The 19387-nt window shown below is 38.5% G+C and overlaps 2 protein-coding genes across 2 annotated transcripts; both read right to left on the minus strand.

Moving 5' to 3' along the window:
- Positions 1 to 294: 294 nt before the first annotated feature.
- On the minus strand, positions 295 to 2872 carry LOC122016462 (cell number regulator 6-like). Its single transcript, XM_042573760.1, has 4 exons — positions 2561 to 2872; positions 2291 to 2405; positions 1509 to 1774; positions 295 to 771 (listed from the first exon to the last, which is right to left on the minus strand). The coding sequence occupies exons 1-4, from the start codon at positions 2669 to 2671 to the stop codon at positions 544 to 546; spliced, it is 720 nt and encodes a 239-aa protein (XP_042429694.1). The 5' UTR covers positions 2672 to 2872; the 3' UTR covers positions 295 to 543.
- Positions 2873 to 6032: 3160 nt separating this feature from the next.
- Positions 6033 to 13429, minus strand: LOC122015222 (kinesin-like protein KIN-7F). The gene is made up of 14 exons (XM_042571990.1): positions 13279 to 13429; positions 12517 to 12767; positions 12075 to 12164; positions 11899 to 11999; positions 11718 to 11831; positions 11562 to 11643; positions 11412 to 11479; positions 11253 to 11318; positions 11030 to 11154; positions 10238 to 10565; positions 9713 to 9817; positions 8772 to 9638; positions 6698 to 7026; positions 6033 to 6607 (listed from the first exon to the last, which is right to left on the minus strand). Exons 2-14 carry the CDS (start codon positions 12749 to 12751, stop codon positions 6286 to 6288), a joined length of 2832 nt encoding a protein of 943 aa, XP_042427924.1. The 5' UTR covers positions 12752 to 12767; positions 13279 to 13429; the 3' UTR covers positions 6033 to 6285.
- Positions 13430 to 19387: the final 5958 nt, after the last annotated feature.

Below are 19387 nucleotides of genomic sequence, written 5' to 3' on the forward strand. Positions count from 1 at the left end.
ATTAGTTTATAGATGAAGGCAGATTTCTTCGACGTTATGATAAAAAGCTTAAACAAAAAAGTGACTCAGTTTTTCATTGTTAATTCTTTCCATTCAATTTTCTTTCATAGTACTCACAAAAAACATTCTAACTCTCCAATTAAACAAATTATAGAAAGTAAAGCCCACATAACAAGCTAACAGACAATCACAACACCGCAAAATTTTGGTCTACGGAAAAAAAATAGATACATCTCCACCATACGATACATCAACTAGTATAACCTCAAAAAGTGAGGACTGCAAGCATAAAAATGGGCTCATTAAAAGTGCAAAATGTTGAATCATCAAACCAAAAGTTGAAGATGGACATAATTTACCAGATGCAGAGTCTGAGCTCTGATCATGGCTGCATGGTTTAAGAAACACTATTTTGGTGCTACAGAGGTCAGCATCTATCATGGAGATAAAATCCTAAGTTCAATCAGAAACCACAAAAACAAAATTGGCATCCCGTGTTTGTTACTCATGCCTCTGGTTCTCGAACGGGCGTATATGGGAATCCTACTGAACTATAATGCTCTTGTTTGAATTCTCTGCATGTTGATTGTGCTGGGGAGCAGTCTCTGGAACTCCAGAGATACTAGTGCTCATTTCCTGCACAGGCGGCGGGTTAACAACAGTCATTGGAGCAATGCTATCGGACAAATGGCCCTTCATCTCACGGTGCTCCTGGCAGATAGCACACCAATGCATACAACAATGGACCATGCAAGAGTCGCACGGAGAGTCCTGTAATCACAAAAAGAAAAGAGACTTAAAATGAAGAATATTACTCAAACAAAGCTAGATGTAGGCAGCGAGCATCTGTGCACAATACAATCAGCAGATAAAACATAGAAGCTAGTCAAATATAAGACAGTCGAGTGCAGGTTAGTAACAGCAGTTTGTGAAATATTATACCTACAATGTTCTGATGATCTAGTAAGTCAATATAAAGTAGATAAAAGCCAAATGGCATCTCAAAGGAACCTAACTTGGTTTCTCTTACAACTAGGTCCATATTCAAGGTATATGAACCAAGTACTTTATCACTTGTTCAATGCCCAAGTAATTTAGGACTGGATACCTAAAGCTTGAAAGTTGAAATGTTAGAAGATCAGTGTAACAATAAATCACCAACTTTTGTATTTGTGAATCCTTAATAGGGAAATTAAATTAATGGCTCATACCAAGGAACTTTTGAAAAAAAAAAACCGACTGATAGTAGAGCAGAGGATGAAATAATCAGGGTTGGATGAAGTTCCTTAACAATAAATTGATTTCTTAAGACAGTAAAACAGAATAGCAGGGTTGGATGAAGTTCCTGTTAGCAGACCATTTATAATCTTTCAGCGGTGCAATGCTATAAGATGATGCATTAAAAACTCACAAACAAGAAAAAATCAGATGTTAAAATGAATTTCTTGCGTGTAAGATCTCTAAATGGTAAATAACAAAATAGTAGAAAAGGAAGAACAAGAATTCACCTTGAGATGGTATTTCTTTTGCAGTGATTGTCTAAATATACCAGTATAGACACCACACATCCACCATGAAAATACTAATCCTTCTCCAATCAAAAATGATGTTTTTGGGTCAATGCCATGGAAAAGTGCCGTAGCGGCTCCAAGTAAAATACCACCTTCAACACAGATAGCATGACATGTACAAGGACTTGTCCATGGAATATCTTCATAAAGCGTCTCAACATTGTGCCCAAACAAGACACAAGGACATAAAAGTCCTGTCCAACCTATCATACAAAATGGCCTCAGACAAAATTATGACACTGTCCATATTAGACAATATAATGAGCAGAAAACCGTATTTAGCAATCATAATCTTTTGAATAGAATATCATGATGCTATAATGATAGAGCTACAAAGTATCCCTTCCAAAGGCGGCACAAGCACCCACACCTTAAATTTTGCAAATAATGGTTAAATGGTGTGGAGACTGTAGTCAGCTTATGCAAAGGGTAAAATCTGAGGGGATAAAAGATTGAAATTTTCCCTTAGGTGTATTGTTCTTCATTCTATGGTTAGTTCAATGTTGTAACGAGCAAAAGAGCAGATAGGGATCAAAACAACTCAACAACCAAATAAGAATCGGGGAGTTTCATTTAGCCACTAAATTTTCACTTTCTTTTGAAAATGATTCTAGTTTTCCTTCTAGATTTTGAGAACATATGAAAGTTATATAAAAAACAGTTTTTTTTTTTTTGCGTTTGTTTTCAACAAAGAATCATGAACTAATGAGAGCACTTACAGCTCTCCGGATCCTCAGAACAGCCACAAATTCCAGTCGTCCAAGCTTCATCAGCAGGTGGCTCATAGCTTTCGGGAAGGGGCTGCCCGCACTCGATGCATCGTCGAACCTCCAACTGCCCGAAGAAAAGCAGGCACACGCGCTATTATATTGCATAGATCGATCTAAATATGAAGTTGCGTCCAAAATCCAAAACATGAAAGCCAAAAAAAAAAAAAATCAACAAAATCCAGCTCCTATCAAAGGATAGTCTGGTTTTACAACCCTAACCTGGGGAACATGAACTGGCTGATTCAGCTCTCCAGGGAGGATCTCCTCCAACGGAGCATCCTGATCCTTGGTGAGCTTCACGTACCTCGATGAGACCGGCTCGTCTGACATCTTCAGGGAAAGAACAGGGACCAAATGGCGCTCCGGGGAAAGAAACTGAGAACGAGGAAATTGACGAACACCAACGAATCGCGGAGTAGCACCAGCATAGGATCCGGAAATGTGGGAGGAGGATGGTTTGGATTTCGGACGGAGTGGATGATCACCGGCCACGGAGAGGCTAATCACCGGCCACGTTTGCGGTAATCATCATTCTCTGAAGCCGGATCAGTTTCAAACTTCTCTTTTCTAAAAGGGAAATTTTTAATTACCCCCTGAGGTTTAGGAAAACTTCAAAACAAACCCCGTCGTTTGGGAAAACATCACAAACCCCGGGCCAAACTGACAACACAGTCCACTGACCAAAATTATTAAAAGACTAAAAAATCAACCCTTTTCTTGAAAGGTTCTCGATGACACCAACACCTCAAATTCCTCACATAATTCGCTCATACCTCATAGTATTCATGCTATTACTGGAACAGTAAATTTTGTTGGCCAATATTTGACCAACTAAAAATCTTTATATTTCAATTATAATACATATGTGTATACATATAATTAATATATAAATATGATATTACTAAAATATTCTTGTACATACATACATGCATGTATTTTGGCTGACCAAATTTTGATCATTTAGGTAAAAAAAATTCGTTAACCACATAATTAAGAAAAAATCTCAATTTTCTGAGGTTTTCCGATTCTTGGTTACATGTCCCTTTTGCTGACGTGTCGGACATGAAACATTATTCGAGAATCATCGATTATTTAAACTAAATAAGATTTTTGTTGATAACCTTAAATGAATAACCAAGGTTATCAAGAATAACCCTCAACCAAACGCATCCTTATTACAATGAGATAGATTCATAACCTTCAAAAATCTATTTACAATTAAAACCCTTTGAAATTAATTCTCCAATACCATTTGAAATCACTTCAACTACCACCTACCTCATAGAATCAACCCGCTTCAAATTAATTTTCCAAAATCATTTCATATCCTACATTAATGCAACGAGCGTATCTTCTTTTCACCGAAAATCTAGTAGTTCAAAATTTTAAATCCTTCAATTTGTTCCTCCATATGATGGTAAAAGATGATTTATTCACTCAGTGTTTCTATTAATATGTCCCTAAATCAATGTAAAAAATATAAATCATGAGTAGTTATTAGCCTTAAACAGTTGAATAACGTATGAAAATGATTAACCAAGTCAGAAAATATCGAACATGGAACGATCGATCTGGTCCTATAAAAATTTGTCACCGACCGTTACGGTAAATCGAGAAAGTGCACAAGAAGACTCATCCTGACAACTAACATTATCAGAATCGTTGTTCGTTATGGAGAAAAATTCTTCATAAATTCATTCCTTCACATAAGATTGAGAGATTCCTTCAAATGATAAATCATGAATGATTTACCATTTGAAATAATACCTAACACATAAAGGAAGGATTCCTTCTCATAAAATAAAATAGGGGGAGAGGGAGAGATAAATTATTCGGATATTTGAGGATTGAGGATTACTATGTTTTGGTGAGAGACTATGAGGGTATAATTGTCAATAAATTTTAGTGGGTAATCTATCACCATTTCAGTTAACTTTTTTTTCCATCGGTAAGGGTCTTCGAACTATTTATATCATACCAGGTGTTTTTTTGATGTTTCTCAAACCATGGGGTTCGTTTTGATATTTTCGAAACCTCAGGGTAATTAAAATTTCCCTTTCTAAAAATAGAAGACATTGCGAAGGTCGATAAATTATCCTTCTCTCCTCTCTCAGCGCATCCAGCTAGAGAGAAGAAGTTCATAATCTCCCTTCTTTCAAGAAAACAAGATGATTGACAGAAAACTATCTATAAAATGTAAAGCCGACGCATCTCAAGCGAGAATCACCATTTGATCGAGTGCTCCAAGAACAGATGCACAGACAAGTTCATGTAGGTGTGCTTCATGACCATGTGACTGGCTAAGTGGCCACCAACGAAAACTAAACCTGAAATGGCGCGAAAAGAGTTCTATTGTGTTCTTCCGCTGCATCGCCAGTGACTGCTTACACGGAAATGCTACAACTATAATCTAAGCAAAGCGGCTGATCACCAAGGCAAAAGCTTCAGCATACAAGTCGAATCGATGGAGGATCCCGACTCACTTAGAACGAGGGTTGCGGCTTCTCGCGCTTCGGCGGCGGAGGTCACACTCACGGCGGCGATTCAAACTGGCTGAAATGGCAAGATGGCAGTTTTCGTACAAGAAGAAGGGCCAAATAGGGTTGCGGCTGCGCTTCCTGCGGAGGAACCGTTGGATGCCCTCCTCCGTGACTGATGTGTCACGCATCGGAGTGAAATGATGAGAAAAAACCCTAAACTTCCAAATTGGTTGGGTTTGTGCTTCAACCTCTTTATTTTCTTTTCGTGCTACTCTTTGACCAGTTTTGCTATGGCTGCGTCGTTCTTCTTCAGATCGATTCAGCGCCTTCCTCTCCGTACTCCCGGAACCTTCGCCGCCCAACAAATCCGCCGTTTCCCCTCATTCTCCAGGTGAGCAAGGGAGTTCTTTACCTTCTCAATCGCCATTAGGACTGATAAATAGAAGATCTTGCGGCGAGCTACTCACCAAAAAGAAAAAAAAAGATTCTTTTCGTCTACTGCCTTATTCTGCTTCGGCAACATGCGTTGATTTGGATATGGGCTTTCAATGAAGGATTCCCGTCGAACTGGGTTGCTGCGGTGCCTCTCTCTTTCCTTTCCACAGCGCGGTGGCGGCGGCGAGGATGACTTCGCGGCTGAGCTTGGCATCTCGGAGCAATCGAGATATCTCACAGTGCTTCCTTGGCTACGCTTGCCGAGGACCCTAGAACACTCGGCGCTTTATCAGTACCTGAATTGTCTGTACTTGACCTCCCTTGGTTCATCTTTCAATCATCAACATTCATGTCTTGTGTTGAGGATGGTTTTCTTTGCTCAAAAGTTATTGATTCGGTTGCTAATCATTGAATAACTATCCTCGTCTTTTTGTTGCAAACCTGGGATAGGATTCTTGAGGAATTACATATATGATAAATGTTCCTTTTCCCTTGAAAACGCATGAATGAGACAATTTCTGGTTGCTTTGGAACAAGAACGACAGGCATCTGTATATTTTTCAAATGAAATTATGAAACAAAATTCAATTTATCTTGCTAAAAGTTGATTTTTAGCAAAATAAATTATATATAATTAAACTTGTTCTAATTTTAGGATAGCTCAACTGTCACCTGATAGGGAAATTGAAACTATGTTCCCGTAATATTAAATAAAAGTGGATATTAAAAACTCATCCAGTAAGTTCATCTGTAATTAGGCCTCAAGAACAAGTCAATTGCACACACAAACTCAGTATTAACTTCAATGCACATCAGTCAGCGTTCAGATTCCAAAACAAAAAACTAGATAAAAGACGTAGTAAACAGAGACCATTTCGCTGTTAACTTTGGTTATCATCACTGCAATGGAATGCTGCCATCACCGGAAAGAACTAGCAGCAAATACCATTGACCTGTTGTTAACTGCATCTATATATTACAACTCTTAACAGAAATCAAAAACCAAGGAGCAAAAGATACTTGGGCGTTTTACTTCCGATAAGACAATCCATGTCTCCAACTATAGAACTTTCGATTAGATTTTTGAGGTGAGAATGTGAGGCCAAACATTTCTTTCAGAGCATGCCCTTGCTCTAGAAGTCCAATCAAGCTTGCCACAATCGATGCACTCTCTCTAACATGTTCTAGGTCCTTGGGTTCCGACCATAGGCGCCGAGCAAGCTGCATTCTTCTCTGCTTTGAGTCTAATGCAATTCCCCACTTGCAATAGAGGTTCTCTCTTTCCACTGCAGACAAACTCTTCTGCATCTGTTTGCAAAGCATGTCTCTTTCACGTCGAAGCAATCTTAAACTGCCCAAGAGGAAACAAACCTTGTCTTAGTGATCGATTAGGCTATGTTTTCTTAAAACAAATTTGAAAATGTAGCACAACTGATGTAACCTTGATGTGGAAGTGGAACTCTGACCAACAGTTAATGCTTCATCAATGTTTTGCCGAGCAAAAGTGCTCTTTAAAAAGGATAATCTCCTGAATTCCACTTCCATGTAAATAGAGTCTGTTGGATCGCCTGTGAATAGCAAATAAAAGCAAGTCCTATGAACTAAGGAAACATTACACTCATGCCAAAGTGCAACGATATCTCGTTGCTTCTTCTCAAATTCCCTAGGCCATTCAGAAGGAGACTGCAGTGGATCTAGAGTTGGTGCCAAATTGAGATCCTTCTCAGGGTCCTCAGCTTCAAAATCTTGGACCAAATTCCTTCCAGTTTTCTGACGTCAAAGCAAGATTATATTACACCAATTGTTTCAACTTGAAGTTTACATGCATGGCTAGTTAAAAATACTTAATCATTAGCATGATCCATAATTAAGTTCCTCATCATCCAGAAAAAAAAACTATGAAGTGAAGATTTGATGTTAAAAAGGGTGAAAAAAATCTACATGATAAACCTTCAAAAATATAAGCACCACAAGAATAAAATAACTGCAAATCTCAGAAAGATGCCAATTGTTCCAGTTGCAACCATCTTGAACTATTTTTGAAAATATTTTTAGGGGTTACGTTTTCCTTCTGCACTTTCGCGAGCAGCATTGTACCACTATACAAAGCATACGTCCAGATGAAGCCATGGTTAACCACAGTGCAAATGTTAATTCGGAGGGGCAAATTGGGTGAGAGGGAAGTTTTGTGAACCAATATCATTGTTAATCCCCCCATTACATCCATGAAAAGATTTGAACAGTTTGTTGACATATCTGTAACAACTCCAAGTCCGTGTCATTGACAAATTCAGATATCACACCTCATAAAGTCAACCATTTCATGCCTATAATTTTATAAATATTCATCCGCACTACATGGCCCAATATTACTCACACTAGAGTACAAGTGCCAAAACAAATTTGATCTCCAAATTTTAAACATGGGTACCGGAACACAAGCAAAGTTCAAGCATCACAATTATGAATTATAATATTATGTTATTAATATGTAATTATTAAAGATATCAAAATATAACAAATTATGATTTAATATAATATAAAATAAGTATTACTACTACAGTTTAAAATCTTGAGACGTGTTGAAGTTTCGGCTTTTAACTAGATAAATACTATTTGGGTACTGTAGTGGTATGTCTGTTGTCAATGACAAATTGGAGGCAGAAGGATTAAAAAAGATATATATATATAAAAAAAAAGAGAAGATAGTTAGATGTGTAAGTTTGGACTTTGTGTCATATCTAAAATGCTACAGTTTTAACATTATATTGTACATCATAAGCTATAAATAATAATAAATATTATTTAATTCATAAAATAGTTCTGTTATTGTTGGTCTCAATTTGATCTTAGCCCTCAAGTTACAAAATTAGCGAACCTTCTCAATTTCACCCAAGCCAATCCAAATAGGTAATAAGCATATCCAATTTGGGATTACTGGATGAAGTTGAGATATTACCTAGTCTGTACATTAACATGTTTAAAATTTCATAAGCCTAACTGAAACTTGCATATTAAACCTCATGGGTCAAATTTAAATTATGCTTACTTGCATTCTTCTGTTAATTGAGCTATTCAAACTTGTTTTAGCTATGTTAAACGAGCAAATAAATCACATGAAGGCACTCAGCCAATGAATCCGTGAAATAATTTAATACCTAATGATCTAGAGATTATTGTTAAAGTGAAATTTTCAAAAAAAAAAAAAGTATATTTTTGCCAACATTGTCACTACATTTTCCTTTCTTCATTATTATCTTTCTCTCCCCTTGTTGTTGTTGGCATGTTTTGCTGTACAACATTATACATTGGTAACATGTTTTGCTAATTATAGGTTAGATAGTTATAATCAATTTCCCTTGTAGAAGAAGTTTCAAGGGTAAGTTTGCAAAAGATAAACCAACTTAGAACAATATGCTAACAATTAGATATGCACTCTGCAGCATTGCTGTAATGAACAATAAAAATGGCAATAAAGAATATGATTAGATATTTATTCAGCATGGAGAGCATACCTGATCATCAGTGGATTCTTTTCCAGAATGAACATCATCTATCTCGTTGACTTCTGTGTCGTCAACCAACCTATCCATCTTGATACTGGAAGTAGCTTTTGAGTTTAATATCTGTAAATTAAATGGTGTGGTATCTACAGAAATTTGAGATACACTTGCTGATAGATCTTTACTATTATCTCCAAAGTCCAAGGCAAGTCGTTTCTTTTGTACTCCCTCAGGCCTTCCAGGGAATCCTTTCAGAGATATATCAGGTGGTGTACTAACTTCTTGGAACCAAATTGAAGAGCTAGTCATTCTTGCTCTACAACTTTTACTTCTACTTAATGGAACACCTCTAAAGCTTTGATCTTGCCATGTTGAACTTGGAGAGGATCCGTCTGGATATACCTTCACGAGGTTGATAAGTGTCTTCTTTACATTCTGAAGATGCTGTTCCAGTGTGACAGGATCTGCATTCGTTAATCCTTGATTGGGTTGTTGTTCAGGTTCATGATTAAGATCATCATGCTCAGGAGTTGTGATGCTCAGCTGTTGGAGACTGTTGCTTCCTTCTGCCGACATGGACTCTGAATCTTTGTGTACAAGTGCACCATTCACTTCAATGCAGTGGACATCCTGACAAAGTTCCTCAAACTCTTTTTCACTTTGATTGTCATTTGACTCAATGAACTCGAGATTTTTAACTGTGTGTCTTGGTGATGGAGTACATTGGTTTCCAGTTTGTTTATACTGATTGTATGAAGTCGCACATTTTGAGGGGCCAGAATCACTACAAAGATCAGCAATATCTGAAGGCTCAGATGTTGAAAATAAATCATCACACATACAAGTTCCATTGAGTGCTGGGGTTTGGCTTGACTCATCCTAGGAGGAAAATAAAAAAATAAATAGAGAACTTACACGTATCATTAGATATTTTCAGACATAAGAATAGTCACCCATTGTCTTGAAGAAGGGTCCTTTTGGATAACTTGCAGAAAATCCTCCAGTCGAGACTGGGCCATATCTCGTTGCTGGACCAACTTCTTTACCTCACTCTCCAGCTATAAGATATGGATTATAATTTCAGTTGACTTCTAAACTTGTAGAGTGCTGAGAATATCATAATCATTCTATTACACAATACCTGATTGCAATATAGCATGGCTTGTTCTTAAGTTAATAGAACATTACAAAATGCTACCCTTTCAAGTCAAACAATTACATGATTGACAAACCTAGCAAGAGAAATGATTAAGAAACCGTATTTTTCACAGGAAACATAGATTTCATTCGTCTTAGACTGACCAACATAGTCTCTATGGAGCTCAATGGAAGGGGAAAAAAACCATGTAGCTACTGATTCCAAACAGTGAATTATTCTTGTACCAAATAAGAATTATAAACATAAGATACAGCGAAGTACAAAAAAATATGGATCATATAAGAAAAGTGAGTTCTAGATTTGAGTGAAAAGTTCTTGCCTTTTTAATATGAAGATCCTTTTCCCTCAGCAATGTTTCAGCACTTGGATATATTCCTGAATATCTCATTTCACTCTCCAATCTTGCAAGTTCTTTTTGCAAATGTTTAACTAATGCCTTATCTGACATAACTATATTCACTTGTGCACTGGTAGCAACCTCTTTTGCACAACTTGCAAACAGAAGAGTGTTTCTGGATTGCTCGATATGGCTTCTTGCAGGACTCATTGTGCAAATAATGGCAGTCCTTGCATTACCCCCCAATGATGGTTGCAATATCCGTGTGAGCTTTGAATCCCGATAGGGAATGTGCCCATTTCTTCCCTTACTGTGCACACCAATTACAGTGATAGTTATAAATTAACAAAAGAATCTACAAATTATGGATCATCACTTAACCTCTAGAAAACATCGAGTGTTCAATGCAATTAATGGTGTCTTCAATCCCAACATATTTTAGTGCATCCAAGATTTCATTGACAAGCACTTACATAATAATGATAATGCAGAGAAGACAGTACCTCTTGAACACCAAAATAACTGTTACTTGATGATGGACTTATCCCTTGGATTATTTTTTTTTTTGAAATAATAAAAAGAAAAACTAATTTTTCTTGCCAAGTCAGAATATAGGAAAGTGAGTCGATAAGCATGAAAAACCATACACAATGAAGTTCAACATGATAAATCTCAAGCAGTTTAAACAACTCAAAATATGCATCAAGCATGTCAAAAGGAATAGCTTCAATGGATAGATACCAACAAAAGTAAAAAAGCAAAGAAAGGATTAACCTCAGCTTGCGAATAACAGATCCAAGTGTCAGCAAGCTTCGATTTATGTGGCAACCCTCTTTAAGCCTGGTACCAGCAGAAAGTGCCTGAGATGCACGCTCACTCCCTGCTAGATCAACAAAATTCTGCATGCAACAAGCAGACAACACTTACCAAGAATCTTCCTTTAACATATATGAACTATGATAAAATAAAAAGAATAAAATGAAAACTATCAGCCTACCACACTAGCCACAAGTGTGCTAGAGTTGTCTTTTCCCAGAAACTCCCGTGCACAACTTTCAACGGTCTGCAGTGTTGATACACCACAGGAAATATCAATATGATTCTTCCAAACCAGAAACATATTTTGTTTAAATTATATAGACTAGAAAAAACAGACCAAACGGAGAATTTGATGAGATCGGGAGCTTGTTTCATTTAGAGTGGTCTCCCCTATCTTTCTCTGAGCTAATGGAAATGAATGCTTGGAGGGTTAAGTACATTTCAATTAGCATAAGGAATATTCCTTGACAAATTTTATATAAATTACCTTCACACACAGAAATGAGTGCCTTGAGGTGGTTCCAGTCCTTTAATATTTCCTCTGTAAGTTTCTCAATTACTGTTCCTTTCTGTAAAAAGGATTTTTTTTTTCACCTTCAAATTTATTAGAGGTGAAAACAAACATCCAGATGAGAAACTTTACCTCTGGATCGTCTAAAAGCCTAAGGGGAGCAGAATCTGCACTTAGCAGATCTTTAACAGCCTCATTGTAAATCTCTATTGCTGAAAACTTCAGCACAAATGCTCTTTCATGATGCTGCAAAAGGAACAAAATGTGAAGGGGCACTTGAATATCAGAGCAATCATAGTAAAACCAATATTACCTTAAGTATATATTCATATATGTCTAATGCAGTGTACTCAGTTATGCCAGTCATTGTGTATGTTTTCCCGCTGCTTGTTTGACCATAAGCAAAAATAGTAGCTGCAAAGAATCACATAACTTTAAATTTGTTTTAACATATGCTAGCAAAACAGAGTGATATAACTGTACACTTACAATTAATCCCGCTAACTACGGAAAGAGCAACTTCTTTAGCCCCTTCCTCATACACTTGTTTGGTGGTGCAATCACTTCGAAATACTCTGTCTATTAGAAAGAAGTGAAAGGTGGAAACAAAATTTAATTTAAAAGAGCTTTACTATTGTCATCTGAGCCAAAGCAGTATCATGTTGAAAGAAAATTAGGCAGGATATTTATCTAATATACTACATGGATTCTCATGAAATAGAGAAGTTTGTGTAGCCAAAAAATTCATGTCATAGTAAATTAAATTGTGAGATCAAGTTGCATTATCCAAAGATTTTTCATAATTGAAATGTGCGTGGCCTTTGGCCTGTGGGAAACCTATACATCAGTGTCACACAAAACCACATCAAGTTAACCTGGTAAGTAAATGAGGTGTCAAGTGAAAAAAAAAGAAACAACAGATCAATCTCACCAAATGTGCAAGCTGTTGGACTCATTGACCGCTCAGATAGATTGTTCCTGAATATGATGGTTGTATCATTGATGCACTCCCAATCACAGGGATCATTGGCCGCCACCTCCTTCTCACTCAGAGGCCTCAGTCGAACCGAAACAAAAATCTTCTCTGCCTTCTCACCGCCTCTTTCACCAGCAGCCGGCTCCATCTTCTCCCACTGAGACAGCTCCTCTCTGCCAGCCGCCTCCATTCCTCACCTCTAACTCCTACACGATTTGCAACAAGCCACAAATATAAAGCAAAACCACCAAGTGGTCGACGAACAAACAAGAACATATTGCCCTAGACTAATTCACTCTTAGCTCAAGTTGAAGAATCAGTGATGAGTTTCTGCAATAAATGGAACAGATCAAGAGCGCAAAAAAAAAAAAATTCCATTTTTCTTTCCAAAATCGTCATTTTCCGGTTCCATAAATCAAAATCTATGATCATTATGCTCGAACAAACGCCGGCTTAAAGAAGATAAACAAGTCCTACCAAAAAAGAAAAACGAAAGTGTTTGGATAGGGTTTTGTTCCAGCGGGATCTGGACTTGCATCTGATAAGCCAGAACCTACGGCAATAACTAGCAGAGGCATTTGACACATGAACAGCTGGGGAGCAGACAGGGAGGGCATAGTCAAGGGCAAGCATTGCAGGCATTCAGCTAGAAAAGAATCAAAAGACATTTCTTCCAAATGCGGCTTTCAATTGGAAGAAGAACATAACCCATCCTACCAGAGAAAAGCCGTCTCATGCATCGGCCGGCAGAACTGCTGACCAGAGTCGCCTCCGCCTCCTCCCTGCGATCCGCACAAGCAGCAGCAACCACCCACGCTCCTGCCTCGCGTTTTAATACTCCCACACTCGCCTAGAGCCGTTATTTTCTTCCGTTACGATGCTAAAAAATCATTAGATTAATGCATCTAAAACCCCTTTAAAAATTATACTCATCAATTTTTTTCCTCGACATTTAATTCTTCGATTCGATAGATTTCGTATTTATTTGGTCAACTGTTGTTTTCATCGTAATAATAAATAAATTAATTAGTATTAGGAGACGTGCTTAGCACTTCTCATTCAGGAGCCGATCTTCAATGAACACTATTTAACTTGACGCAAAGTCAAAGGAATTATAAAAAATGTATTCTTTTTGTCTTTGAGATAAAGTCATGATAATTAGCTTTTGATAAAAGAAATCGATGAACAAATACCTACCAATCAATTGTAGTAAGTAAAAAAAACAAAAGATAAACGTTTTGAATCGTTCTCAAGGCTTTTGTTGTCTCCATCAGGCATGACAAATTCTGGTCAGGTTTTCATATAGTTCGTCAGTCAATTTTAAGGGGAAATTTCTCCATCAAAATCCTTTCGAGTTTGAAAGTTTCTTATAATTTTAATATCAAATAACTTAACGGTGTTAACAAATGAAGAATCAATTATATGTTTTTAATTTTTTTTCCCTTCTCATATTTGAAGAATAAACTTGTAAGCGGGCCATATGGGCTATCTCGTTTATTTCTACGTGATCCATTTAATTTTGGGCCCAACTCCTTAAACCCAGCTCGGCCTATAATCCGTTTGGCTAAACGAATGATTAGTCATTGCAATTGAAAAGTATAATCAATCATTTAATTGGCTAATAAATGTCCGTTAGATCCGCAACGAATTTTCCGGCGCCACGTAAACCCATTAATTTCAACTACATTTTGTTTAGATTTTTTTATTTGTATATATATAATAAACAGCATGAATTAAATGGCTGCTATTTTTCATTTCGTATTAACTAACTAAAGAACTAAAGAACTACGTCACTTAATTACTCGTCCATCCATTTGCATATATCGCGAAACACCCATTAATCTATATCGAGCTAGAAATTTTAGCTATCAATATTGCTCAAATTTTAAAATATATGATAGATGCTTTCATTGCAAGGAAGAAGATACAAAGATGAAATCCCCAAGCAATGTAATACCATCTTTTCGATGCTTTCTTTGTTGTGTGTCCATATATATACCTTCTTAATTAATCTCATCACGTCACATGGATGGTCCTATAGCGAACCCTAATTAGTTAAACATCATGTGATGGTCGTGTTAGATGCCTTAACAATTCGTATCCTAGCGAGCTTGCTTTCCATTGTGTGTGGGGCATTGTTTCGATAGAGCATCTCAAAGCTTTTCTCTAATTTTACAAAGAGTAAATTAGTGTGAGAGGGGTATATTTTGGAAGGGAAGGCGCCAGGAGGACTGATCTGAATATTGGCTCATCCAACTAAACCGGCCCAGAAGCGATACGACCGCTGCCGGTTCATTTTATGATCCGGCTTAAAAATACTGACACAGTGACGTGACGCATGGGACGCGAAACCCTCTTGCCTGTTCTATTATTTCTTGACCCGATCAGGACGGAGGTGGGTCCCGCCTCATAACTCCTTCCCCGACCTCATTCTCACTCTCTCCATTTATGGAAAGCAAGCCCAGTCACATCTCTGCAGCACCTCCTACGTAACGTTGGCGGAAAAAAACCATTTTAATTATTAAATTTACAATAAATAAATAATAGTTTTACTAAATAAAAATATATATCTATATTACAACCCAAGTGGGTGCAGCTCATGGCACGGAATATTGTGAGTGGAATCAGAACTAATATAAAATCAATGGTTAAAACGACATGATAGTTAGAATTAAAATTAAAGTGAGGTGGTAATGAAAATAAGATTGTAAGTATTCAGATGAATCATCGTAAGACCTTAGTACAAATTCGGATGGACTTTAATTTGATCGGGTCATGGGACGCAGCTTCTTATATTTTATAAGTAAGTATGTAGCATATGGTCGGTCGACCTTATATCTGATCAAATTTAAGGGCTTAGCTCCTTATTCTTACGATACAACTCCCAGTACACAGTCGGCCGGACTTCCGAGACATGATTCCCCATCTCTCGGTGCCAAAATACTCTACATACGGTCAGTCGACTATGAAGTCGGTCGAGCCTTCGAGGCTCGATTATCCACTTCTCATGTACAAGTGACTTAGCATATAGTTAGTCAGTTATTAGGTCGGTCAGACTTTCTGGGGGAATTGCTCCCTTTTTTTGTTCGTTAATCCTTTTTTTATCCGGAATTTCTCCTCATTTTTTCGTTCAATTGGTGGAAATCAAGACAAAAAATCGGGCACACGATGGCTGGATCATCCCCTAGTGAACCGGGATTAGGTAGGTGGAATAGTGCAACTAGGGCGGGAGGGAACAAGCTTCCCTATGAGAGGCATTTGGCGCGAGTTAGAGTGACGATCATGCTTTGAGAGTGAATGTCTTCAGGAGATAACATTGTGTGAGAATCCCAACAATCTATCAGAGAATTAGAACTATTCAACAAGAAATATTCCTCGAACAAAGCATATACAGGAAACAAAACCTTCCTCTGAGGGTGTCCATGTAGCTTCCATTACCTGATGTTACTTAGCATATTCTAGCATCTGACATTAATATGAGAATTCTAAGAGACAGTTCATGTGCATTAAAAAAAACCTTCTTCGAAGGGTGGTCATATATATTCCATTACTTGACATATTCTAACATCAGACATTCCCTGACACCTCATAATTATGGAGATTCTGAGGGTCAGTATAAAAAGGTTCTCTTTGTTAGTCAAGTACGTCATCACACACTTACAACGTTAGAAGACGCATGCATTTACTGTTCATCTTATTCTCCACTTTTCACTCAATTATTGTACTGACTTGAACATCAAAGTGCTTGCACCAGGGACCCTCTCCCTAGTTCTTGCTCTAACTCTCTCTTTTGCTCTTTTTATGGTGTGTGCAAGAAGGAGTGTTAGGTGTCATTTCGTCCCCATTCCAGAGTCTTCTCCCATTTAGCGACAGAACTATCAGCTCAGCACGCCATCTCCACCGCTTTCAAACATGATCAAATTTAACATCATCTGTGGGAACTTTGCTTGAATTTGAAACATGGAGATAATGAAACTGGATGATTCACTACAGTCACCTTATCATAGGAAGATTTGGAGTTACTAATAACAACCCGAGCTTAAAAGTTAGTGCAACAACAAGTTGCAGCCAACGGTCCTTTTTCGCACGACCTGGCTACATCGATGATGGGCCTTCACACCAAATGAGGGAACCGAGTAGAAGGTCCAACTGGGTTCTAATCGATCCCTCCATCACCTACGGCTGGCTTCATGCAAGCACCTTCATAGTGGCTCTCTCGAACGAATTAGCTGTTGGAACCCCAAGGTTGTTTTGATGTGATCAACAAGTTAAGTTAGATCCTGTCGTGTTTTTAACCTTGTGTCTAAATGTGCAGGAGCTTAGGAGCACAGAGAGTCGAGCAAAAGACGCAGCTAGCGATAGACCCGACCCCGGGCCGGGTCTGGCCCGGACCCGGCCCGGGCCCGTAACCGGGTCAACGGGCCGGTTGCCCGTTGACCCGGTTCGTCAGGTCGAACCGGAACCGGCCCGGCGGTTAACCGGCGGTTCGTAGCCGTTGGGAGGGTTTTTTGGGTATTTTTTTTCAACGGTTAGGATCATTTGACCGTTTTTTGATCAATGACTATGATTTAGTGTCCGTTACTATCAAAACTCTATAAATAGAGAGCTCATTTCATCATTTTTCACACACATCTTCTCTACTCTTAATCTCATTTTCGTATTCTCTAATCTCTACACGCTTTCGTTTTCAATTTTCAATTACAATGGAAGGAGGTCGCGGAGGTATTCTCGAGCTCTAAAGGAAAACATAATGAATCAATGGAGGAGGACCCCAACATTCAATCCACCGATGATGAGATCGAGCATCTTCCGAATCCGACACCCGAAACACAAGGAAGTACCGATGCAATTACTTCTAAGGTTCGGAAACTTCCTCCTCTAAAGTCTTCTATTTTTACTAAACATTTTGATAAGGTCACTCTTCCGTCGGGAGAAATGCGTGCAAAATGTAAGCACTGCAATGCTTCCTACAAATTCCAAGGCGGCTATGGGTCGTTGAAACGACATGTAGAAACGAAGCACCCGACGGAATATGGACTCGACCGTTCTCAAACACAATTATCAAGATTTTCTTCAACTAGCGGTAGTACCGATTCCGGTTTATTTTTATATTCGGATAATAAATTAAGAGAATCATTAGCTAAATTTGTTTCCGTAGAACATCTTTCTTTTAGTTTTGGATCTAAATGCACATTTGAAGATTTTTGTAAAGAATCTCTTAATCCATGTGCTAAACGTGTTCCTAGGACTACACTTACTCGTACAATTAAAAAATTAGTAAAACAAGGAAAAAAGAATTTAATTGATGAATTTAGTAAATTAGATAATAAAGTTTCTTTATGTTCCGATATTTGGAGTGATCATTGGCAAACACATTCGTATATGGGTGTGACTTGCCATTGGATCGATAACTCTTGGAACCTCCAAAAAAGATTATTAGCTTATAGAGTTTTTGATGAATCACATAATGCTCATAATATCGCACAATTATTATGTTTAATTTTAGAAGAATATGGTTTAACTCATAAAATATTTTCAATATCATTAGATAATGCTAGTGTTGGAGCAATCCCAATGGTCCGCGGGACCATGTGTTTTGGTGTTTGGGCAAAGAGTTTAAGTTAGGTTCACCCTTGTATTTGATATGTGTATTTGAGTTGTGCAGGTTTGCAGGATACACATATGACTCAGGTTGATGGCTTCGGGTCCGGTGAAGGATGGAGCATCCGAGGGACCGTGGACAAGGCAGCGAGGACAAGGGCCGAGGGAAGCGACTTCGAGGCATACGCGAAGGATGGCATTGGGTACGAGCCGCGGGCTTGAATGCATCCGAGGGACGAGAGCCAAAGGAAGTAGGCTTGAAGGCAAAAGGTCAAAGCTGCAAAGGAAGAATCAAGTGAGTCATAAGGGTGAGGGTACGAGTGCACGAGAGATTGTACTCGGAGTAAAATCCTAGTTTTTAGGGTTTTACTGTAGCGTTACTGTAGCAGTACTGTAGCGCTACTGTAGCAGTACTGTAGCAGTCGACTGCATGTTTTAGCAGTCGACTGGTGCAGTCGACTGGCAGCGAACAGAATGTGTGAAATCGAGCCGTTGGGATGTAACGGTCGAATTTCCACAGAGGGCAGTCGACTGCATGTTTTAGCAGTCGACTGGTAGGCGGGGTTTTCTAACCCGTGGCCTATAAAACCAAAGCTTGGGAGCTTGGTTTGAGTTGACGAAATAGAGGTGGTTAATCTCTATTAGTAGTCTACTTGTGCCCTAGCGTCAAAAGAGTTCTTGTGAGGGTTGTGGTGAGGTTTCTCCACCCACAAGGAGCTACGTGAGCTAGCCGGAGTTTGCCGGGGAGTAATCCACCGAAGGATCGGGATCGTCCACCTTACGGACAGCCGTGGAGTAGGAGCCCTAATCTCCGAACCACGTTAAACGATCGTGTCAATTGGTTTGCTTGTCTTTCTCATTCTTAGTCTTTAGCTTTCGTATTTGTATTTGTATTGTTTGTATTCCGCTGTGCTAACAAATACGTAGGAAGCGCTTATTTGGGGGTGCCGTCTATCCAACCCCCCTTCAAGCCGGCCGTCCGATCCCCAACAAGTGGTATCAGAGCGAGGACGCTCTCCGTTGGACTAACCGCCAAGGAAGCACAAGATGGCCGGGTTTATTGTCCCTCCAAAATTTGAAGGAGGAAGCCTTGGGGATATCATGTATTGGATGATGAGGATGGAGGTTTTCTTCAACACGGATTGGGACACCATGATGGTGGTTAAAGAACCGTTTGAAGTCCCAAAAGACAAGAAAGGAAAAAGACTCCAACCACGACGTTGGA

Source organism: Zingiber officinale, chromosome 8B (assembly GCF_018446385.1).
Source record: "Zingiber officinale cultivar Zhangliang chromosome 8B, Zo_v1.1, whole genome shotgun sequence".
Classification (NCBI taxonomy): Eukaryota; Viridiplantae; Streptophyta; class Magnoliopsida; order Zingiberales; family Zingiberaceae; genus Zingiber; species Zingiber officinale.